The 23,638-nt window shown below is 40.0% G+C and overlaps 1 protein-coding gene across 1 annotated transcript in view; it reads left to right on the forward strand.

Moving 5' to 3' along the window:
• The first annotated feature begins 549 nt into the window (after positions 1 to 549).
• Positions 550 to 23,638, forward strand: part of sema3ab (sema domain, immunoglobulin domain (Ig), short basic domain, secreted, (semaphorin) 3Ab) — a 49,382-nt gene continuing 26,293 nt past the window's right edge. The window contains exons 1-3 of the mRNA XM_072435728.1: positions 550 to 1,240; positions 19,717 to 19,877; positions 20,941 to 21,003. Coding sequence (XP_072291829.1) covers positions 1,123 to 1,240; positions 19,717 to 19,877; positions 20,941 to 21,003 — 342 coding nt within the window. The 5' untranslated portion in view covers positions 550 to 1,122. The remainder of the gene's footprint in view (positions 1,241 to 19,716; positions 19,878 to 20,940; positions 21,004 to 23,638) is intronic.

Genomic DNA, 23,638 nt, shown 5'->3' on the forward strand with positions numbered 1-23,638 from the left:
AGAAGTGACCACGTGAAGTTTTATAAATGAGACCCCAGGTGTTTTTGTCTGAGCACGAAAACCCACACCAAAGAGATGATCTAATTATTGGATTCTGGATTCTAATCTGGATAATATCTGTCTTTCTTCTGGCCGTGGAAATGTCCCCAGTGTCAAGACCTTTTTGCAACACACTGCTACCGTAGAAACAATCCATTCAACCGCCCTCGCCGACATGAACCTTATCTTGTCTCTCTTGTTTTGCTAATCGCTATTTATCCAGTTATTTTGGATTTTCTTTTCATATCTTAATTGAATTTCCCTCCTCGTGCCAGCGCTGTGTTTTGTCCTCCCGCTTCCAATCTCAATAACCTTTGACCGGGCCTGACCTCCTGCGTCCTGCCGCTTCTCCTTCACACTTTTCCTTTTCCCTGCGTTTCCTCCTCCACCTACACACACTCTCTCTCTCTACGCTTCTCTTTCTCTTTCCCACACACTTCCTACCTCCTCCCCGTTCCCTCCACCCTCTTTCCCCCGGCGTGTGACTCCGCTGTCTGCTCCTGGCTCTTCTCAGTTTGCGCTGGGCGTCGGGGAGAGGAGCAGGGACGCACTAGAAACAGAGACACCGAGGGAAGTGGACGGGAGCGCTGCCGAGTGAGCGGACGGCGGACGGATCGGGGACAGCTAGAACAACAAAAGTGGAAAGTGCACGAGGAGTCGCTTAGCCTTGCAGTTTGGGGCTCACAGCTGTTGCAATTTGGACTTCTTTATTTTGAGCTAAAGAGGCGTTGACGTGGGTAGGTTCAGCAGCAATGATGGTTGTCAAAGTCAGTTTTTGGGATTCAGAATGTTGGAAGGTTAGAGTGGAGATATTTTAGGCAGAAAGTGGCATTGAACCTGCCCCGCAACCCTTTGGAGATGGACTAAATTTGGTTTTTGACCTCCAAGCTCACAAAACCGTTTTGGAACTGACCCTAGTAAAAATAAAAACAAAAGAAAAGAAGTCTGGATATATTTTTGTTTCCGCCAAAGGGATTCTAGGAAGATTGGAGAATTGAGATTGCAGACCACCGTGGACAGACCAGCCCGGAGAGAGGAGTGTGTGTTGTGAGGGACTTGTCTGGTTGCTCTCACCCCAAGAACATGGGCTCTTTCTGGGGTAGCGTCATTCTGCTGCTGGCTGGACTTGTGGTTCTCAGGACTGAAGGCTTTGGAGCTCAGAATAAGAACAACATCCCCAGGCTAAAACTCTCGTACAAAGGTAAGTTTTGTTTTATTTTGAATTGTCTAATGTTTTTTTCTAAGACGGGTTTTACGGAAGCGCAATGGAACCACCAGAAACAATCAAATGTCATGTTATAAAAGCCATAAAACTGTCAGAAAATTAAAACGTTCTGATCAAAATGTCTAGTTTTTGTATGAGAAATTATGAATATATATGTAGTATCATGAGTTGAGATGTATAGACATTTCAGAATTGGCCAATCAACAAAATCCTGCCCATTAAAAAAGTTTTTATGTGAAAAATAAGTAAAATATGAATGGAAGTCTAAATGGACAAACCTTTACCGTAACCCAATATTATACTTGAATAACTCAAATGTATTATTAAATCAATCAAAATGTCTTATAAAGTCAATCACATAGATCAAAACTGAGCCAGGATCTGACTATAGTCCTGTCCTGGTTCCCACGCTGGACTGTCCCACACATGGTAAATGAAAAGCCTTGGTCTCTGGTCTTTCCCCTTCTTTTGACACGTTTGACATTTTCAGAAATTCCCCTGTATTTTGCAGTAATTCTAAAATATTGTTCATTTTTGTTCTTCTCGTTGGACTGTGCTAATTCAACTGGCACAGTGATTTGATATTTAGAAATGAGACTAAAGACTGTTCGAGTTGTATAATGCCATGCGTTTCTATTTCAATTATTTCCTTTTTTATAATAAGTCCACCATATTGGACAGAAATTGGACTAAATGGGATGAATATATATGGGAGGATATTTGCCGGACTTTGTTTAGACTCTGTTGTCTGTATGCATTCAAACGTTTTAAAACATGGTTATGTTTGTGGGTTTCCTTAGTCGTTGAAAATTAGATAAAATCAATAATAAAATAAATCAATTAATCAAATAACTCAAAAAGTCTTCATGGTGAAAACTTTGCTACTGCTAACTAGCATAGCAATCATCATATATTACCATTCTTTCTGGGCAAGACTAGCCCACGCGATCACAAAAACGTCAAAATCCCTGTTTAACTGATTCACTTTGATAACTTTTTTGATGTAAAATGGATAAAATAACACTTCGTAGATAAATATTCGCTGTCCTTATGCTTGACGTTTTACCATCAGAGTGTAAAGCGGTGCTCTTCTGTGACGGGGGATCCTGTCGAGCATCTCTCACTTCTCACTCTTGATTTTTTTCCTCTTTGCTTGTCATTTTTCCGCTCCGTTCTTCCTGTATGGTAATTACACCGAGGATGAATGGTGGCGGTCTGTTTCGACAGCGGCAGATGGCTTTCCCAAAGAGAAATGTGCGCTGGGACGTCCATAATTATACACAGCAGAACGCGCACTCGCTAACACCGGCAAATACAGTTGTACGCTAGCAAAAAAAAAAAAAAAGAGAGAGAGAGATGAAGAAAAAAAACATCCTCCTGCCATCTGTACGCGGCTAATGATACCTGTAAGCTAATCAGTCATTGAAAAGCACTAGTTGTCAGTTAGCTTGGAACGCCCATGTACAGATAGCTCTATTAGAAGCGCTGCCTCTGCCGTATCTGTGACACAGAATTAGCATTTTAGCTTTTAGTCTTCATATACATGCCATAGGTGAAAAAAAAAAAAAAAAAAAAGCTGAAGGGCAATTTAGACGACTACAAAAGGATGGAAATTTTCGAGAGTCGAAATTTACAAGGTGCTCCACATCTGGACCCATTTGCGGAGTTAAAAGCAGTTAATATGTTATGAATTATGCATGTGATTACATAAATAATGCATTTCTCATAAAAGGTGGCTAAATGCGACGGGGGGTTAATAAAAGTGAATTGCCGTGAGGGAGGAAACAGTTCATGATGTTACGCGGTAGGGCAGGCCGTGACATACGCGTTAATATGGTGCAGTGCAAGTCATTATTTGTGTTTTTTTTTTTTTTTATTCTTAAAATACTAGTTAAGTTTTGTAGCTTTTATGAGCCATAATCAAGAGTATGTTATCCTCTAGTTTAGTTATGATGATGAGCGTGATGGTTTATCCTTTTGACAACGAACAGACGACGAAACATGAAAAGTAATATGTAGTCACCAGCTACATACACGCGTACAGTTTGTTATATAAAGTTGTCAATACCCGGTAACCAATCAATACCAAAACCAGTACAGAAAATAGATACCACCGCAGCGAGCGTCGATGTCGAAAACGATCGCATATAAATAGGCCAGAACCGGACCCTCCTGACCGGCCAAACATTGCACCCAATTGTCCAAGTGAATCTAAGAAACATTATTTTTATTCTTTTACACCTTGTTTGGTGCTGTATTTGGTGCATCACTGATTACTTTTTTCATGTTTTATTTTTGTATTATTAAGCAAAACTCTCACATTAACAAAAGCTATGACTAGTTATTTAAATTTAAGCTTGACGGCCCATACTGTTTTCTTTTTCCACCACCGCTTAATCTTCCCGTTAATGTCTCACTCGTACCATGGCGAAATGTTGTGGGGAGAAGATGAATTTAACATGAGGCGGCACGGTGACGCAGCAAAAAGGTCCTGGGTTTCTCTTCGTGGGGGCTTTTCTGTGTGAAGTTTGCTCGTTCTGTTTTGTCCATATCGGTTTCTTCTGGGTGCTATGTTTGACCTTATCGCTAAAACCTTTGGCGTCCTTCTGGGAAATAGATTCTCAGAGGACTGTCTTGGTCAAATAAATGTCAATACATTTTAAATTTAACACAACTCCTTCATTTAGAGCATACAAACATGGGGGAAATCTTAAGGCAGGAAAACAATACATACATAATACACAAATTCAGAATATAATAACCTCTTTATCTTTATTCCTATGTCTACTGACTTTTATTGTTCCTTTAATATTTTATTTTTTTTATCCTGCTAAACGTGACAATGTATATCTATATTTATAACCCAAGAAAAAATAATATTACTACAAGATATTCAGGTAGTGATTGCATTAAATTCAAAAAGTCTATATTATCAAGTCCCAAAACGGGAGGAAAGCTGGCGGGCGACTTCAATGTCATAAAAAAGTCATTATTATTCTAACAAAGTGTCTAAAATTACCCACGTCTCTTCTCATTAGACTGTATTATTACATTTTGAATAATTGATGCCTTCACATACATAATGCATTACTCTGGATGACGGCACATCGCTCGGAGGTGAGGGAATTCTGACCCCTACAGGTGAACACACAAAACACATACGTTTTTTCCGCGGCAGGGATTTTAGCGTTAAACTAGCGCAACTCAAAAGTGTTATTCTGCTTCAGTCTTTGTGGTCTTGACCCTTCCACCCACATCGCCTTCCTCTAGCACCCCAGGAGGCTCCACCGATCCTCAGAACCATCACACTGTGGGTCGGAGTTCAGTGGAGTACGGGAAAGACAACAACGCTACCCCACGGCTAACTAAATACTAGCTAGCGGCCAACTGTGTCAACATACAGTGGTGAAATAAGGCCACATTTTTTGGGAAAGTATTTTAATTAGCGTATATAATTTGCATATGAGGGAAATTATTATGGCATTCAACATTTAAATTGCTAGGCTATGTGGAACCTGGAGGTTAGCTAATCTTGATGGAAGCAAAGTAGCACCGTAAAAAATACTACAAAAATGATCAGCTGTAGCCTAAATACTAAAAGAAAAGGTTATGCCATTGCACATTAATTCCTGGATTAATCTTGACACGGCTAATTATTACAACTATAATTTAATACCTTTTCCTCCCTGCCTCAATATGTCTGGAAAGATTAAACTTGATCACTAAGTTGTGTACAGCGTTTTTATTTATTTTTAATTCAAAATCCAGTTAACGCCTGAAATGACCGTTTTCATGTCTCAATATTTCAATGTGGATAAAGTTGCAAGAAAACGCAAGAAAAATAGTAACAGAATGGATATATTATTGTATCTTCAAGTTTTATTACTTGTAAAAATCAGATAAATCTGTGTTTATATTTTATGTCATGATGATATGATTAATCCAAACCCAGTATGACTGTAAAGGTCAGCAGAGACCGATATGTACTATTTTGTTTTGGCTAACCAGCTACAGCTAATTAATTTGTTGTTTTTTTTACGTATTTTTGAATTAATTTTCTAGTTATTTGAAAGTATGTGATTTCATGGATACATATACATATTTGCCCATAAATATTGGCAGAGCTTATTGACCATCAGTATCTCCGGATTAGGGACAATATAAATAATATGATCAATTACTGAGCCATTATTAACCTGTTATTCATTAAGGCTGAACCTGCTGATTCCAATGCATTTTGTAATTCCACATAATCAAACATAATAGAAGAAATAGCAGAGAAACACGTTGTATCAGCTGTGCCAGTTTTGCCACTCAGAGAGATTTATTTCAGTGCAAAACCTTGTGGTAATAAGATCAATGCATTTAAAAAGCGTTGCTATAGATACAGAGCGAGGGAATGGGCATAAGAGATGATATACCATGATACTGAAGGCAAACCAAAGCCTAGCCTAGCATATGGTTTGGACTTTTAGCGGTCCGGCCGGCACATGTTGTTGACTGTTGGAGGAAGAGCCGAGAGGGTACTTCAGTTTTATAGGACAAGCGTGTACTGCCAGAAGTACTCCCTCACTCCGAGCATGTCCACCCCTTTTACTAGCCACGCCAAACCCTCCAAACGCACAATAGAAAAGAAGGATCCAGGACACAAGATTTCCCAACTCGTCTCCCTCCCCCGGCTGGTCCTGCTTATGCCGGAGTCAGTGGATTTGAATCAAAATGGCTGGACAGGAACACATTGAGAAGAGCTGTAATCCCCAAGCGTGAGTGAAATGTCCACAGTGGAGTTCGGTTTCGAGGGCGTGCGGAGGGTCAGTTCATACAGCAGTGATGAATGGATGGAATTAGATATATTATTTGAAAAACGATTGAATTATGTGAGCGCAATGAGCTCATCACATGGATGCTACGATGGACGCTTTCCATTTTCTTTATGTGGTTTCCCAACGGCCAACGAAGTCAATGTCTGAATAGGTTGTGTTCAGGTGAAATCTACAACATTTTAAAAGAAAAAAAATAATTCAATGGTAGTGTCAGATTGCACATTTGTTGACCTGGTTTGTGGTTCATATGGGCACAAAATGTTACCGTGTTATTGTCAGTTGAAAGGACTTTAAGCCATGAGATAAATATTGCGTATTGCGATTAAGTTTGTGGAGCCAATACGAAACTAATAATGATATGGATCAATATTTGTGGATCGTCAATTTGTATTTCAAAAGCAGTAAAACATGTGACTTTATAAAATTTTACAACGTGAATGCATCTTACCGTCAAGTTTTCGCACTTGCACACATGCCGCATCAAAACCAGGACCCAAACCCTTTGTCTTTCTATGGTATTCCGTGGTAATCCCTAACCCTTAACCCAGTATGAAGAATGTAAATGAACAGGAACCATGGTCAGTATTTGCTTGTGTTTGTAGTACCCATCGTAATCCTAGTTATCGTTCTATTTCTATTACCATTCTATTACAATTTGATTTGCGTGATTAGGATAAGCGTTTCCGTGCGACGTTGGACATGATTTTTCCAGGTCTGTTTTTACTAATACTGCATAATTCAGCTGTTCCACGGTTCAAAGTTCAAAACAACTTCCTGAGGGATTTGCAAAGCGCTGGGCAAACCAGACGACAGCCCAGGGCCATGGCTGAGAACTGAATTTCAAAATACTTCAATTTGGTCCGTTTGTATAATCATCGTAATCGTTGACGACATCTAGAGAAAATGCCTTTGAGCTAGTTTTTTTCTTTCCGTTTGTTGTGGATATACTGCTATAAAAGAAGCACGGAACAGTTTTGCAATTCTGTCACGGGTGATTTACAGTTTGGAGCGGTGAAATGTTGTGATGGGAGAGGACAAGCAAGGTACACAATCTCGCCCAAGACAAAGAGACGACTTGCCAATTCCAAAGATTTTGCAACTCAAGACTTAATTTTGATGCCATTTTAATGTTATAGGAGACGGCGGTTCTGATGTGTTTTTGCGTGTTGTGTTCTGTGTTTTTTACAAGTCATTTGACCTGATGGTTCTGTGCAAATCTTCTGACAGGAGGGGTGTGAGCCGATACTGAGGCTTTTATTTGTTTCTACTACTTCTACTGTATTGATTTTGTATGGTTTGTTTTAAATGTATCATGTTCCATTGCAAAAAACGACATTTCCATTTTTGTTATACAATTTTATCAATGAAAATGATGAAGAGTAAATTTGATCAAGGAGGGATGGAATAATAATTTGATAGTGATAAAGTACATTTCGGAATGGATGTAGGGCTGGGTAATATAACAAGAAATATTGACCCTTGACCCCTGTGACAATATGTGATCACAATTGTTTCTAAAGTTACAATGTATGCATAAATGTGATTCTAAGAGAATCACATTTATGCATACTTTGAGTGCATAATATTTAGATGAGAATCTAAATATTATCTTGGCTAACTAGAAAAGTATAAGTGTACACCATTATGCTACTTTAGTAACAAAATATTGAACATTTGTTACATTAAACAAATCCACATTTTTGAAAATTGGAAACCGCTAATGATTAATAACATTCACTATTTATTTTATTGCTTGAGGTTTTTTTTTCTTGCCAATATATTTTGTTTGCTCATTAAATATTTACTAACACAGAAAACCTAACATCAACTTCAGAATAAAACGCTATATAATTAGATGTAGACAGCACACAGAAGTCTCATTTTGACTCTAAGAGCTGCTAGAGCTGCCTTTACAATATTTACATTTACTGTACTGGGGTAAAACTGATTTTACTTTATTACATGAGAAGTGTCAGGTACAGGTACAGTAAGAACATGTAGTAAAACATGTACACATTTTGTCAGAAACCACATCTCTGAGCCAGAGGTGACCCACAGAGGTGACCCACAGAGGTGACCCACAGAGGTGACCCTCAGAGGTGACCCACAGAGGTGACCCACAGAGGTGACCCACAGAGGTGACCCACAGAGGTGACCCTCAGAGGTGACCCACAGAGGTGACCCACAGAGGTGACCCACAGAGGTGACCCTCAGAGGTGACCCACAGAGGTGACCCACAGAGGTGACCCACAGAGGTGACCCACAGAGGTGACCCACAGAGGTGACCCTCAGAGGTGACCCACAGAGGTGACCCACAGAGGTGACCCACAGAGGTGACCCTCAGAGGTGACCCACAGAGGTGACCCACAGAGGTGACCCTCAGAGGTGACCCACAGAGGTGACCCACAGAGGTGACCCACAGAGGTGACCCTCAGAGGTGACCCACAGAGGTGACCCACAGAGGTGACCCACAGAGAGCCTTTGACTGACCTGAGCACACTTGGATGGTCTGAGTGTTGAGTGCTGTTCCCTCAGGCCTGGTTTAACCACCATCACTCCACATGTAGCATGTTGTTTCTCACACATGAGCCATGTGTGTAATATGACCTGATACTGTGGCTGATCTGCCGCTCTGGCCTTTTGTCCAACTGTTCCTTTCACTAACACATTCGATCAGTTATGTCGACACGCTTTTTGAATCTTGTTTTATCAACCTAAATGTTACAGATGCACCGTGTCACTTGTTTGTTGGGTTGGGACCTACTTGTCTCCATTATTGCACTGGAATGTAGAATTTAGATTAAAGGGGACATATTATTCTAAATCAACATGATTGAGCTTTTACTCTTGTTAACAGTGTTTCCTCATCATTAGTTTACTCTTCGTTAAATTGTGGTTAATTCTTGCATGTTTGAGTTACTCTTGTTTTGTCCAGCAACTGAGGCTCGAGCGGTCAGAAAAGCCCTCTTTTCACCTGCCCCTTATCCCCACCCACATCCCTTGAGTTTTTTGAAATATAAAGACTCAGAGTTACACATGTGGGGTTCTATGACACAAAAACACTTTGACAAACATAAATGATAATCTGCTGTTTGTAACAGTGAAATGTCACATTGAAGAGGCTTATCACTTCTGCAGTTTTAAACAGGAAGTCAATGGACCTCAATATTAATAATGATGAACAAAATGTAAGCCAATGATCTATGTATGTTATAGTTCATTACTAGATATTAAGTTTAATACTAAGTTTGGTAGAGCGGTCAGATCCACTGACCCACAGTGGGTGGTGCGATCGCAGCTGCCGTTGTGTCTTTAACCCGTCTCACCCCCAGAGTCTGCACACACTGTTGTGTGAAGGTCTGTGTGAGTGGCTGACTGGTTCCTTGATGTAAAGTGCTTTGAGTGAGCTATAAATGTGACTATTTACCATGTTAAAGCAAAACTAAGTAACACTTGTGATAGAGCTCCCTCTGCAGCTCCCTTGTGAAAATACACTTTACAGCTTTTTTCTTTTTTTCTTTCTTTCTTTATCATAATAAGACTGTATAATCAAATACAAAACATTTCACGTTGCCATCTATATAAAAAGGGACAGGGTTTCTCAGGAGAGTTGTCTTTAGGTCGATTTCTTCAAATGTTGTTTTCCACCCAGAGACAGCAGGGGACGACAGACACTTACGGCGACGGACACAAACGCCCTAAAAACTACATATTTAACCATTATAGGGACTTACAAAGACATTAAATAAAGTGAAATGTTACAAAGTTCTGCTTTAAGTACCTGGGACAAGCTGATGTTCATTTGTACATGTTTTTAGTTTTGAAAGTGGCTTGTGACATTTTTACATGTGTCACTCCTCAGAGTCTTAACTTTTTCCAAATAATCACATTTGAGTAAAGGGGATGTGGGCGGGGATAGGGGGAAGGTGAAAACAGGAATTTTCTGAGCCCTCGAACCTCAGTTGCAGGACAAAACAGGATTAACTCAAAAATGCAGGAAACCAAAAACAATACAATACACACTTTTCATAACACGTCCCCTTTAAATAAATCGGGTTTGCTGCTTGAAATATTTATTCAAAACTCAAATAAACCTTTGAAAACAATTTCTGAAAGAAATTTGAATCTACTCCTTCCAGTTTTGCATGTCCCGGGGCAACACTTTACTTCTCCCCCACACCCGCTGTGAATGTCGTTTATTGTGCTGTGGCATTTATTTATTATTTTATTTCATTTTTCAGCAGATGCACTTAGAGACTGGCCGTGCCCTCCAGCGAAGAACACACTGCAGCTGAACGTGGGCTAAAATACTTTATTTTTACCATTCATTCTTCTTCTCACATGGGACTGTTGCTTCTTCCGATCCATCCCGTCCTCACTCACTTTTCGCTGTTTTGAGTCAGACGGAACTATGAGGGGGGAGTAAACATTTACTGCACTTAACCCTATAGTGAATTTTACGAGATGGAAATAGCTTGTAAAAATAAAGAATTCTGGACGAGCGCTGACACGTTACAACATTACAGGGCCCATTACAACTCCAAGTGCTGTTAAGACCCTAAAGATTCAATCATCGCCCTGAAGCATCACAGGGGCATTGGAACCACCTGCACGCATTTAAAATAACACCTACAGTATTAATATTGAATGTCGTAATTAAAATAACTAATAAATGGAATAGTAACCATTTTAGGCCGCATATTGAAACGTATACAGTGTTGAGGGCCACAAACGACATGAAAATGAAGTGAATCATTCAACATTCCTTCATTTTGCATTTGACATAGATTTGTTGACCCACCACACCTTTGATAAAGCTCATTTTAGGTCTGTACAACATAAAAAATAGTGTTATTTAGGTTTTGAAAGGAAAGTCGCACTTGGCTTATTGGAGTCAATTCAGCAAGAACATAAATTGGTCCCCGGGCCCCTGGTTGATAAGAAAGTTCAGCTGTTAAGAAAGCGCTAACATATGGGTCTTTTCATTTCTAAAACAAATAAAATAAATGCCTTTCTGAATGAACAACAAACAAACAAATACATTTAAAGAGCATACAACAGGTTTTCGTGTTTTTTCCTTGTTTGGCGGGATAGTCTTTGTCGTAAATATTTATCTTCATTTTCTGTCAAGTCAAGGGGCAGTTTATGGGGGAAAAAGTGTATAGAAAAGTACAAAAATGAAGGGGGTAACAGGGGATGTCACCAGACCCTTTACATGCTCGGAGCTGGGACAAGACTGAAGTGAACCAAGAGTGACCGAGCCTGACCCTTAACAGCAGATAGTGAGAAATTGAGCGCTGCAGGAACAGTTTAGAGTCCGTAAAGATGTTATACAAAGCCCAAGATCTGAGTCACTTTTTTAATTTTGTGACAATCCGCCTCATATTCATCGCGTTGTTAGATGTGTAAACCGTTACGATGGACTACGTGAGCGGCGACAGCAGAGCGATACACTGAAATACACTGAAATACACTGAAATACACTGATTTACACTGAAATACACTGAAATACACTGAAATACACTGAAATACACTGAAATACACTGATTTACACTGAAATACACTGAAATACACTGAAATACACTGAAATACACTGAAATACACTGATTTACACTGAAATACACTGAAATACACTGAAATACACTGATTTACACTGAAATACACTGAAATACACTGAAATACACTGATTTACACTGAAATACACTGAAATACACTGATTTACACTGAAATATACTGAAATACACTGAAATACACTGAAATACACTGAAATATACCGAAATACTCTGAAATACACTGATTTACACTGAAATATACTGAAATACACTGAAATACACTGATTTACACTGAAATATACTGAAATACACTGAAATACACTGAAATACACTGAAATATACCGAAATACTCTGAAATACACTGATTTACACTGAAATACACTGAAATACACTGAAATATACTGAAATACACTGAAATATACTGAAATACACTGAAATACACTGATTTACATTGAAATACACGCCGCTGTCCTCCTCGCTCAGTGACTTTGAAACCTCCCGTTCGTACGACAGAATTCCTTGTGTTTAATAGTGGCGGCGCAGTGTGTTTGGCTCTTCCTGCACATTCCCACCTGCAGCAGTTTACCGGCGGCAGGCTCCAGCTCGGGCCTGGACACGCTGCTCCCGGCCGCCTCGGGGCCCGGCGTGGACGCGCTCGGAAACACGCGCGCTCTTTCCAATAACACCAGCCCCAAGTCAACACGCTTCGCTCCACGGCCGCCAAAACACTGCCAACTGTGGTCAATTGTTGTTTTTGATGGCAATTTGGTTTCCATGGGTGTAAAAACAAAACAAAAATATATTATTAATGTGTGCTGCTTAGAATGTTAGAGATGTTCTGTGAAATTTGGATGGTTAATGTTAAGATCATTTTTTAATTGATTTTAAATGTCAAAATACAATAATCCAAATTTTAAAAGAAACATTTTGGTTGAGCCAGTTGTTCACGAATATCTGATTGTGAATAAAATCACTTGTTTTATTAAGTCCATGTATATAAAAAGTGCCTTTCTCAAAAATACTTGAATTCAACATTTTGTATTACTGCTTTTTTAATCTTAAATCTTAATGGACGTATTATCATTTCGAGTGCATTGTTCCTATCCAGTTGGCATATCACTACAATTATTTCACTCACTACTACTACTACTACTACCACCATCCCAACTTGATGTCAAGTATCAGGCTATTAGAGGGGTCCCGTATCAGCGTTGTGAATGTTTGGTCAAGTCTGGCATATGTCCCCTAATGCAGTGCTTCCCAGCCTTGGGGTCGGGAGCTCCAGGAGGTTCCCAGATGATGAGGGGACAACTGAAAATGTCTAAGATAAGCCTTGACACCCTTCAATTGCAGTGGTAAATGTAGATTGCTGTTGTATCCATCTGTCGTTTCCATGGTTGACGTTTCTCATCCCTGATACAGTGTTTTAGTAAAATGGCATGTTGGCGTTGAAGACAGTCTGCAGTACTTCATTTATCTCAGTCCAGTATTTATGAATACACTACAACAAATAATGTGTTGAAAACATGTGATTCTGTACTTCTCCAATGGGATGTTCCCATTCTTCATCCGTTACAACACAATTTCCTATTTTTTGTCCTATTTTTTGATATATCTTGTCTTACTCTCTTACTGGAATCCCATGTACATTTATACTGCATGGATACTATTTCTTCCTGTCCATCTCACTGCTCTCTCTGTGGCAGTTGTGCTGTGTAGTATTTGATGTTTGATAGATAGATGTGTGGGCTGGTTGGTTCTCTCCCACACATAAGTCCAGGTGAGCAGGGGTCAGCTCTTGTTGTGGTTAATGATGGATCACCATGGAGACTGCATCTGGGCCGGCTTTGGACCAGGCAATGTTTGTTTGTGCCATTTTCACATAAGACGGTTTTCTATGTTTTATTTATTTGATACATGTTATTGAGGTTAGGTTTGGAGCACAGCTGAATGTCTCTCTCTATTCTTCACCTCGGGCTCGCTGTACTGAAGACTGTCCAACTAAGTTATAGCTAAGATAAAATGAGTGAAGTCGCACTTTTAAAAATGATGATTGTGATCAGGAGGAAAGGATTGTTCAAGATTATTTCCACCATCACCAAACAACAGTGAATTTTTTTTATTTTCTTTTATTACTAATGATTATTTTAATAGTCGACTTGCCAACGATTATTTCTATTGTACATTGAGATTGCTTTTTATGATTTTTTTTTGCTTTTTTACCAAACAAAGGTCGAAATATAGATAATTGACAAGGAAGTGAATTACTGGATTACTTTTGATGTAATTTAGATTTAATAATACCACTTTTCTGTTTCTGTTAAGTCCAGACAACAATTACCATTATCAAAAGACGACTATGTGACATTATTAGTCCATAAATTGTTACATCCCTTACATTATTCCTATAATGGCCCTGATGATTTCATTTGTTTTGCTCTTGTGACGTCCCCATTCAAAATAGAGTTGTCAAAAGTATCGAAATCAGATAATAAGAGATTCATTACTTGAATGTTTTAATGATCTTGAGCTTTATCAGAACTAGTACAAGCCACATCACTGCCAGCTTCAAATGAGCAGAGGACAAGAGCAGAGACAAAGGCAGGACAAGAGCAGAGACAGGAGCAGAGACAAGGGCAGAGACAGGAGCAGAGACAAGAGCAGAGACAGGAGCAGAGACAAGAGCAGAGACAAGAGCAGAGACAGGAGCAGAGACAAGAGCAGAGACAAGGGCAGAGACAAGAGCAGAGACAAGGGTAGGACAAGAGCAGAGACAAGGGTAGGACAAGGGTAGGACAGGAGCAGAGACAAGGGCAGGACAAGAGCAGAGACAAGGGTAGGACAAGAGCAGAGACCAGGACAGGAGCAGAGACAAAGGCAGGACAAGAGCAGAGACAAGGGTAGGACAAGAGCAGAGACCAGGACAGGAGCAGAGACAAAGGCAGGACAAGAGCACAGACAGGAGCAGAGACAAGAGCAGAGACAAGAGCAGAGACAAGGGCAGGACAAGAGCAGGACAAGAGCAGGACAAGAGCAGAGACAAGAGCAGAGACAGGCGCAGAGACAAGAGCAGAGACAAGGGCAGGACAGGAGCATGACAGGAGCAGAGACAGGAGCAGGACAAGAGCAGAGACTAGGGCAGGACAGGAGCAGGGACAAGGGCAGGACAGGAGCAGAGACAGGAGCAGTATATGAGGAGAGACAGGAGCAGTAGTAGGACAGCAGCCGGAGAGGTTCATGGAGGAGGAGAGAGCAGGAGTCTGAAGAGATGCAGTGAATGATGTTCTGACTCTAATGTAACCTCCGTAGGCTTTTCACTGACACACGGCTCAGATGAGCTTCTGTTGTCGGCTGTACAACTAATGACACGCTCAGACTCAGGTGTTTTATTTGACTACAGCAGTTGAATATATTCAGAGCACACCGTGTGTTGTGTGGCCCCTGTGTGCACGTCCCCTTAAAGGTCCAACAGACAGAGACAGATCTGTCTGCAGCTTCCATCTTCAGGATGGAATGGGTTTATAATAGTCCTGCATGTTTAGTCTTTCTGGTCCTGGAGAGCAGTCCCAGAAGCTCTTGTGAAGTGAAGGTAATGATGCAGCGGTTCTCAAACTGCAGCTGAGGGTCCAAAGATGGGTCCAAGTGCAGTGTGTTTAGCTTATCTGATGTTTAAGGCGTGTGGGTGAAAGTAAAAGCATTATCATTTTGAACATGGAGCACATTAAAAGTAAAACTATTATAACCAAGTCAACTGGATCTTTATGTAGTTACCATTTATAACTTCAAACTGTGCCCGGGGGCCTCGACACAAATCCGGGCACACTTCTAAATGAGGTCTTCACAATACTGCTTTAAATGCGAGTCGACCATAATGATGCATTTGTATAACCTCGCCAGCAACATGACTCCAGCGCAGGCCGAGTATGAAGAGTAGACCGTTAAAAGCACTAAAAGCTCTTGTGGCACTTATTGAGTTTTAGTGTTTACAGTCACTTTGAACTGGGGTGACTGGCACCGCTCACTCCGCTCACCCCGTCCACATCGGCAGCTTTCTACAATTACAAACCAAACAAGAGACAAGCGCTCACAACAGACACAAATGTATCAGGACTGAGGCTCTACGATCTGCAGGGGAAGAAACGTGTTTAAACCAACTGTGATCAAAGATTTAAGTCATTATAAATAATAGCGGCTCATAAACCTTTCTAAGCTAGTAACTACACACTCTGTCCCTGCATTTTGGATTTAATTTGGTGTATTGATGATAGCGGATCTTAATGCTAATGCTGCGTTCATGTGGGCCTCGGGAACTCATGTTTTGAAAGAAGAACAAGTGGAGAACTTGGCTCAAAAGCTGCTGCCCGACTTCCACACCTGACGCGACGCGCTGTGGAGACGGACCATCGTCTGGTTGTTCATTTATCTTAAACATTTGAGCTCTTTGACTAATAGTTACGCTCATGGGTTTACAGTCAGTCGTCCTCATCATGACAGCATCAGATTTGCGCTAACTTGATGAAGATGAGATGTTTTCCAAATCAAAGCTTTTGAGAAGACTGACAACAATCACTCTTACGGATCGCTCTATTAAAGGCCTTTCTCCACTTTCTTCACTTGACTGATGTAGAAAATGTAGAAAAATATATAAACTTGTTATTTGCACTGGTATTGGTTTGATACAGATAAATTCCCTGATATACAGCACCTATTTTTATACAGACTTGTGAGTTCAAACAGACCTAGAAGAACAATGCAGCTAAAGAGGTGTATGTATGTTTGTAGAATCACTATGGAAAATATGGGGATTCTACAAATATTATGTCACAGATTTTGCAAATAATTTGACAAAGATGGAAAGTGAATTTGTGAGTTGTATTACTTTTCTACATTTTCTGGGCATTGAAATGGTAATAAACAATGAATGATTATTGGCCATGACAGCAAGACAAATATCTGTTTTACCATAATGCCTGTAAAAAAAGCCCATCCCTTTAACAACATCTTACAAAGTTAAAGGTTTACTCTTCGTCATCCTTTCTTTCCAATCCAACTTCAGCTTGGAGAGGACTTTACAAAAGAGAAGACAATCTTTTTTACATTTACATGATAATAAAAGTTGGGACAATGGGCGTGTGATGAAAAACTGGTGTTGTGTGGGATTGTTTCATTGTGGCTGTGGTTCTGGGGTCACGGCACGGTTACACTTTGTGGGTGAGAACAAAACCAGAGCTCTTCACTGATACCTTTAGAAGATGTCTAAAGAAACCCAGTGCAACCCGGTTTAACCCAGCTTTGTAATCATTAAAGTCAAGCCACAGAAGAAAAGTATTCGGAATCTTTTATGGATTAAATGGTACCATCTGTGGCGAACTCATCTCTCCCAACGGGCACCGAAATGTTGGCTAATCTGACTGGCTAAACTATGTCGTACTCCAAACAACACAAATAAAACAAAATGGCTAAAAATAATAATAATACAAATCATCATCATCAGTATCAGCGTCGTAATAACTCAATTTTAATTGTAGTAGCTTCAGCTTTGAAAAAACAATTCAACAAATGCACTGTCAACGTCAGCTTTACTCCTATTAATATTTAGAAAAACACATGAATAAATAAAAATAGAGGATTTTCCTCTGTGCAGAGTACATCAGAGGTCAGAATTTAAAACTGCAGAATATCAGATTCACAAAGAGCCTAAAGACATTGGTTTATGGTCCAGGGGTCATTTTAGTCAGGCATTTTAAGGAATTTCTGCCAGAATGATAATAAATAATTGCTTACTCCTTTTTGTTGTAGTTAGTTGGTGTCAAACCCCTAATCCAAGTATGCAGTTAGAAAATAAAGGAGAAATAGATTCTGCAAAACACATTTATTCCAAGTGAAAATGTGACACACCAATGCACCCGTTAAGTTGATTATATTTCTTAATAAGGACATTTTTTATTCTTGGACGTTTGACTGCACCTTTCAGTCCGGGGCAGCCCAGTGGAGTCCGAGGCTCGTCTTTCCACTGCCTCTGCAAAAGTCTGCTTCCTTTGGACTGGGCACAGCCTTGGATTACTCTGCAAAACTGGACCTGTGGTTTTCCAAGAGCGGCTGATGTGGTGCATGGAAAGCCCCACATCATTTTCACACAATAGTGACTTTTACGATATAATCATTTTCTACTAGAGATGAATAATAATCATAAGAAAAACTAAGAAAAATGAAAAAATGCAGAGAACTAAGACTACAGTTTAGATCTCTATGACAATCCATATTTATGCACGAAAAAAAAAAAAAAAAAAAAAAAACAGAACAATTCTTATTCACAATGTTGGTGAATTTGATCAGAATCACACACGCCATTGTCAGTGAAAATGATTCTGAAACTAGGAACTTGCTTCAACAATAAGATGCATCATACCACCATGAATAATAATAGTAAGTGAACTGTATAGACTGTGCTAAAATAAGAGCATGCAAAGGGTGCATGAATAAAAACATTGCATATTTTTCCTCACAGCTTAAATCCCTTTCAATTCTTTGCAGTTGAATAATTGGACCACTTTCTGAAGCTATTGTAAGAACATGATTTCACTTTAGTCTACTTACACTGACAGAAAAGACATTGAACTTTGTGACCGTTTTTGTTTCATGTGGATTGGCCCGGTAATTACAGAGATATGAATTATAAACCAGGTCAACGAATCTACCACCTGAAATTCTTCTTCTTCTTCTTCTTCTTCTTCTTCTTCTTCTTCTTCTTCTTCGGTCGGTTTCATGGCGGTTGGTATCCAATCGTTACATTACCGCCACCTACTTAGACTTCAGACTCTATTCTTTAGACTTTATTCTTTAGACTTTATTTAGACTTCATCCTTTCAGTTTTAAACCATGGGCATTTACGGACTACGACAGAGTCTGAGGACTACGACAAAGTCTGAGGAATAAAGTCTGGCGGTAATGCAACACTTGGATGCCAACCGCCATAAAACAACAACAACAACAACAACAACAACCATGGGCATTCCAGAATTTTGTGATGTCACATGACCACAACCTATTCATGTCAGATAAATGTCAATCAAACTTTCTCCAAAATTGACCAACTTAAATGACTCTTCATGTTAAACTAGGTTCACCTCAAGGTTGCCCCATCAGCCCATCACTATTCACTCTCACACCATTGTATTTAACCTGCTCAGAGCATTTTGGTTTGTCGGTCTGTCTTTCAGGAGCAACATTTTAGTTCAGTCAACGAAATGTACAGAGTAAATTATTAATAAAAAGACTCACTAGACACATGGAGTCTCTAGAGAGCAAAAGAAGAAGAAGAAGGGGTGAACTGGTGGTCAGATGAAAGTAGAAAAGGGAAGAGAACATGGCATTGGACGTGAGGTCAGATTGGGTGTGCTGACATGATGATGATGTAATATTTGAATGTGAATATGAGTGGGTGTGGCAGCAGTGAATATTTTAGTTTCATTGGGGAGACACTGTCATTTTCCGATATATATATATATATATATATATTTTTCTCCCACAGAGATGATCAGTCCTTAAAGTAGCATCTACACACACCAAACTTTACCATCTTGGACTTAACAGGATTGTTCCGGTTCTTACAGAAAGATTTGTTGATGTCTAATTCCAAACCCAATGTATGAAAGTTTTAAATCCCCAAAAAATTTGCAATTTTTTTTTTTTTACATCAAAATTTTGTCAAATCTAGTTTACTAAAGCACTGAATAAAATATGCAAATAGTAATCTTGTGCATTCATATCCTTGCTTTAATTAAACTTTTTTGGGGAAAAATTACAGACAAAACAAAGGTCATTTTCAACTAAAAAACAAAATGCCATACTGGAAACTTTTCTTTTTGGGGAATTGTTGAACCAGAGAATACTATAGCAAAATTTGATTAAGTTGTCAGTGGAAACATGCCTTCCAGCGACGCCGAGGTTTTTTAAATTAGCATAACTATTACAAAACCATCAGACTAAGTGGTAATTACTGGATTCTCTGACTTCATTTTTTTCGGTACACTTGTAATATGATAATGAGCGGTGGACTTTCCGTTTGCCTGTGCAGAAATGCTGGAATCCAACAACCTGGAGACGTTCGAGGGTCTGTCCAACAGCTCGTCCTACCACACGTTTCTGCTGGACGAGGAGAAGGGGCGGCTGCTGGTGGGAGCCAAGGACCACATCTTCTCCTTTAACCTGCTCAACATCAGCAAGGAATACACACAGGTACAGGCCAACGCTTCAAACAGAGCCAATCACACTTCTGAGACCAAGAACCAACATGACATTATTGACAGTGAAGAATCAAAAAGTGAAACTGTCAAATAGGGTCAAGTTGAAGTAAATACACATTAAAAGTTGAAATTCTCCACTGAGGCTCAAAATAATACAAATATAACAAATCACTGAACAACCATTAAAAGAAAGACTACTTTTAATGCTAAAGCAACACGATGTAACTCTGTGTGTCACCTGAACGATTTCATGGAAATATTAAAGCCAAAAATCATTCTCTTTTTCGATTTCCCCAGGGTTGTTACATGACAGGTTGAATTCCAACTCTCCTGCGCAATTTTTAGGTCCATAAATCATTGCTAGACTCGTTCTGAGCACTTGCCGTCAAATCGCATTAATTATAACTGCATGTGTATTAACATGCCGGTCACATTGCCAAAATGCCAATTTACGTCATATATCATTCCCACTGCTGCCAATAGTTGATGCGCTAACATCAAATCCAACAATTAACATGAATTAAAATACATTACTGAGAAACAATAATGAGTCTATTCTTCTCACCTTTGGTCAATATATGAATTATTGTTTCATGTAATTTCAATTTATATATTTACCCAAATAATTGTGATGATTAATTATGATATATATTTTTAATCGAGCTACTATAACATTGACTGATTCTTATGCATGGTCTAAAGTTCTAGGCACAAAATCACATCTATATTAGATCTAAATGTAACTATAGAAGAAAATGAAGGACAAAACACTTTTCTGAACTACCAGAAGCAAACCGCATCCCACAGTTTGAGAACCACTGCTGTTAGTGGGTGGATCAGATGTCTGGGGACCGCCTTTTCTGGTTCTTAAGAAAAGTACATCATAAATACTTCAACATGAGCCTGGCGTGTACGTGTGCTGAGCTGCCACACCTGGATGAATAATGGATGAATGTAAAACAAAGTGTAGGACAAATCTTTTTTCTTCTTTTTACCTTTAAGTTATTTATTTTCTATTGACCTGCTTTTGCCTGACCTGTGCTTTTGTGTTGCAGATTCCGTGGTTGGCCGCTCCGAACAAACGGGATGAATGCAAATGGGCTGGCAAAGATCTATCGGTGAGCAGAAAGTGTCCTTGCATTCTCTGGTTCAGTCAATAAATCCATGCGTGACCTTTTGGACAGGTGACATTATAGTGACCAGACATGCAAGGACACAGATCACACTGTAGGACAACTTCTGAGCTATCACTTATTATAATTGGTACGGGTATTGATCCCCGTTTTCCGATACTGTCCTGATACTGCAAAGAAAAATGTTGGGAACACAACATATTTCAGAACAATCACTCTTAAAGGTGGTATGGACGATTTTTTTCAGCAAATTTTTTATCATGTTTCCTCGTGGCGTGGATAAATCATTTGTCCTGCCACGTATCAATCATAAAACGCACTTACCGCTCACCTGCAGCCGCGCGCGGTGGTGGGTGCCCACGAGTCCGAATGGTTACTGGTCCGAAGGTTCACGAGTCTGAAAATTCAGACATTTTAAGGTTCACATGTCCGAAGGTTTATTAGTCCGAAGGTTCACGAGTCCGAAATTTCACCGAAATTTTAAGAATTTCACCGAAATTTTAAAAATTTCACCAAAAATGTTAAGGTTTACAAGTCCGAAGGTTCATTAGTCCGAAGGTTCACGAGTCCGAAGGTGTGCGTCTGCGCAGCGGGCTCTACTCGCGGCTCTCCTCACCAAAGCTGTGTCTCCGTGCAGCGGGCTTTCCTCGCCTCCCTTTGCCCCACACACTGCTTTTTGGACTTTTCTAGTGTTGATGCACTTTTTATGATTAAACTCACGTATTTTCCAGAACCGACTTGTTTCTGTGCATAGCCTGAGCTCCTTATCGTATTATTAATGAATGAATTAACTCAAATAGCCCAGCAGTTTCAGCCGCGCGCCGCGGCTCTGTAGACACTCCCGTCTTGGCCAGCTGAATTTCCTTTTTGACTACCAATCCTACGGTGATCGGATCACGCGTTTCTATATATATATATATATATATCATTTCTATACTTATGATCAAATGAAGGCATAGAGTGGAGGATTCTGATCACACATATTTCTTATGATAAAATGAAGGCATAGAACGGAGGATTCGAGATGTTCCCTTGTTATTTTTATATACACAGTACAACTTGCGGTGCCTCCTGTGAGCAGCTGGTACACAACGTTGTGACGAGCCCCAGTGCGTGTCTTCGTGCTTCGTGCGCATTTTACAGACTGACTACATCCCGATGCCGTCTGCACCTTCACTTTAGCCTATGAGGAACCTTCGGACCAGTGAACCTTCGGACCAGTGAACCTTCGGACCAGTGAACCTTAGGACTAGTGAACCTTTAAAACCTTCGAACTTGTGAACCTTCGGACTAGCGAACCTTCGGTCTCGTGGGGGGTAACCCGTGCGGTTCGTCCCCACGTTTCCGCGTGCCTAAGCGCATGGATCTATCATAATATAGTTCCCTCAGTGTACGGGGCAAAATGAAGACGGAGAAAGACAGTACGAGCTGACACAGAAGTGAACAGAAATCTACGGGAGACGAGAGATGCGATGCGCTCCGTTGCGCTAATAAACAAATGCACGTCTGTGTTGTATCAGTCCACACGGGGGAGTGCGCATGCGCACTTCCGCCTGCGTTCTCAAATCGCCGAAAAATCGTCCATTGCGCCTTTAAGGATGGGTGTACAAATAAAACATATTATTATGATTTACAACTATTATTATACTTCAGCTTTGATAACAATGTTGTTTTAAGGAAAGTAACCTCCTACCAGTTGATATATTACTAGATGTCTGTAGTTACTAAAAACCCAAGGATTGATATTTGTATCAGAACTGAAGACGTTGAAGGGGCTCAAGCCTCGCTTAGACTGGTTGTACAAGTTTTCTATTCTCTCCCAAATAATCTGGACACCCCCTGAAATTCACCCCATAATTAGCCAATGAAAACCTTCTGATTTGGAGTGACATTTTGTGAGTCTTGTGTCACCACACATGGCTATTTCAAATAGTATTCTTTCCTTCTTATTTGAAGATGTTTGTTGACTACTTTCTTGAAACGATTTATTGTATTCACACATTCATCCGCGTTAACCAGATCAAAAAAAGTTGCCCGCAGATGATTGTGCATATTTTAAGTGACTTTTAGCAAGTCATCTGCTGCTACAAAAGCAGTTATGTCACGTCTTGTAGACGAGCTAACGATGATGCTCATGAAAAGAATCCATACACAGAAACATGGCAGGAGACGCTCAGACTTATAAACCACTGGTGTGTTGTCATGTCCAATCTGTCACAAGGGCAACACCAACACAGTCTAATCTCCCCGGCTCAGATTGAGAGCATTGCTTGACCTTAATCACCCGCTGCATGGGAACTGCATTTGACCCACAGAGGGCGCCGCGGGAAACGGGATTTCGCCGCCACAACCACTGCTCTATTCAGATAATGAGAGTCATATTTTGCAGGGATCATCCGCATTAGTGGGTTTATGTTATTAGACTGGAAAGTTTCTGTAAAGCCAGAATAAGGGATTCCGCTGCTCAAGAATTGGGACAGGAGTTTCCAGACAAGGGCTTTCTGCAGACTGGCTGTATCAGCGACACTGTTCAAACCATCAGTGAAAAGGATCACGGAGCTTATGCACAACAGCACTGGGAATCAACATAAAAATACATGTAAAAAATCAATATACTGTA

Source organism: Eucyclogobius newberryi, unplaced genomic scaffold, assembly GCF_026437365.1.
Source record: "Eucyclogobius newberryi isolate DKJ021-1_F unplaced genomic scaffold, fEucNew1.0.hap1 SCAF_7, whole genome shotgun sequence".
Lineage (NCBI taxonomy): Eukaryota > Metazoa > Chordata > Actinopteri > Gobiiformes > Gobiidae > Eucyclogobius > Eucyclogobius newberryi.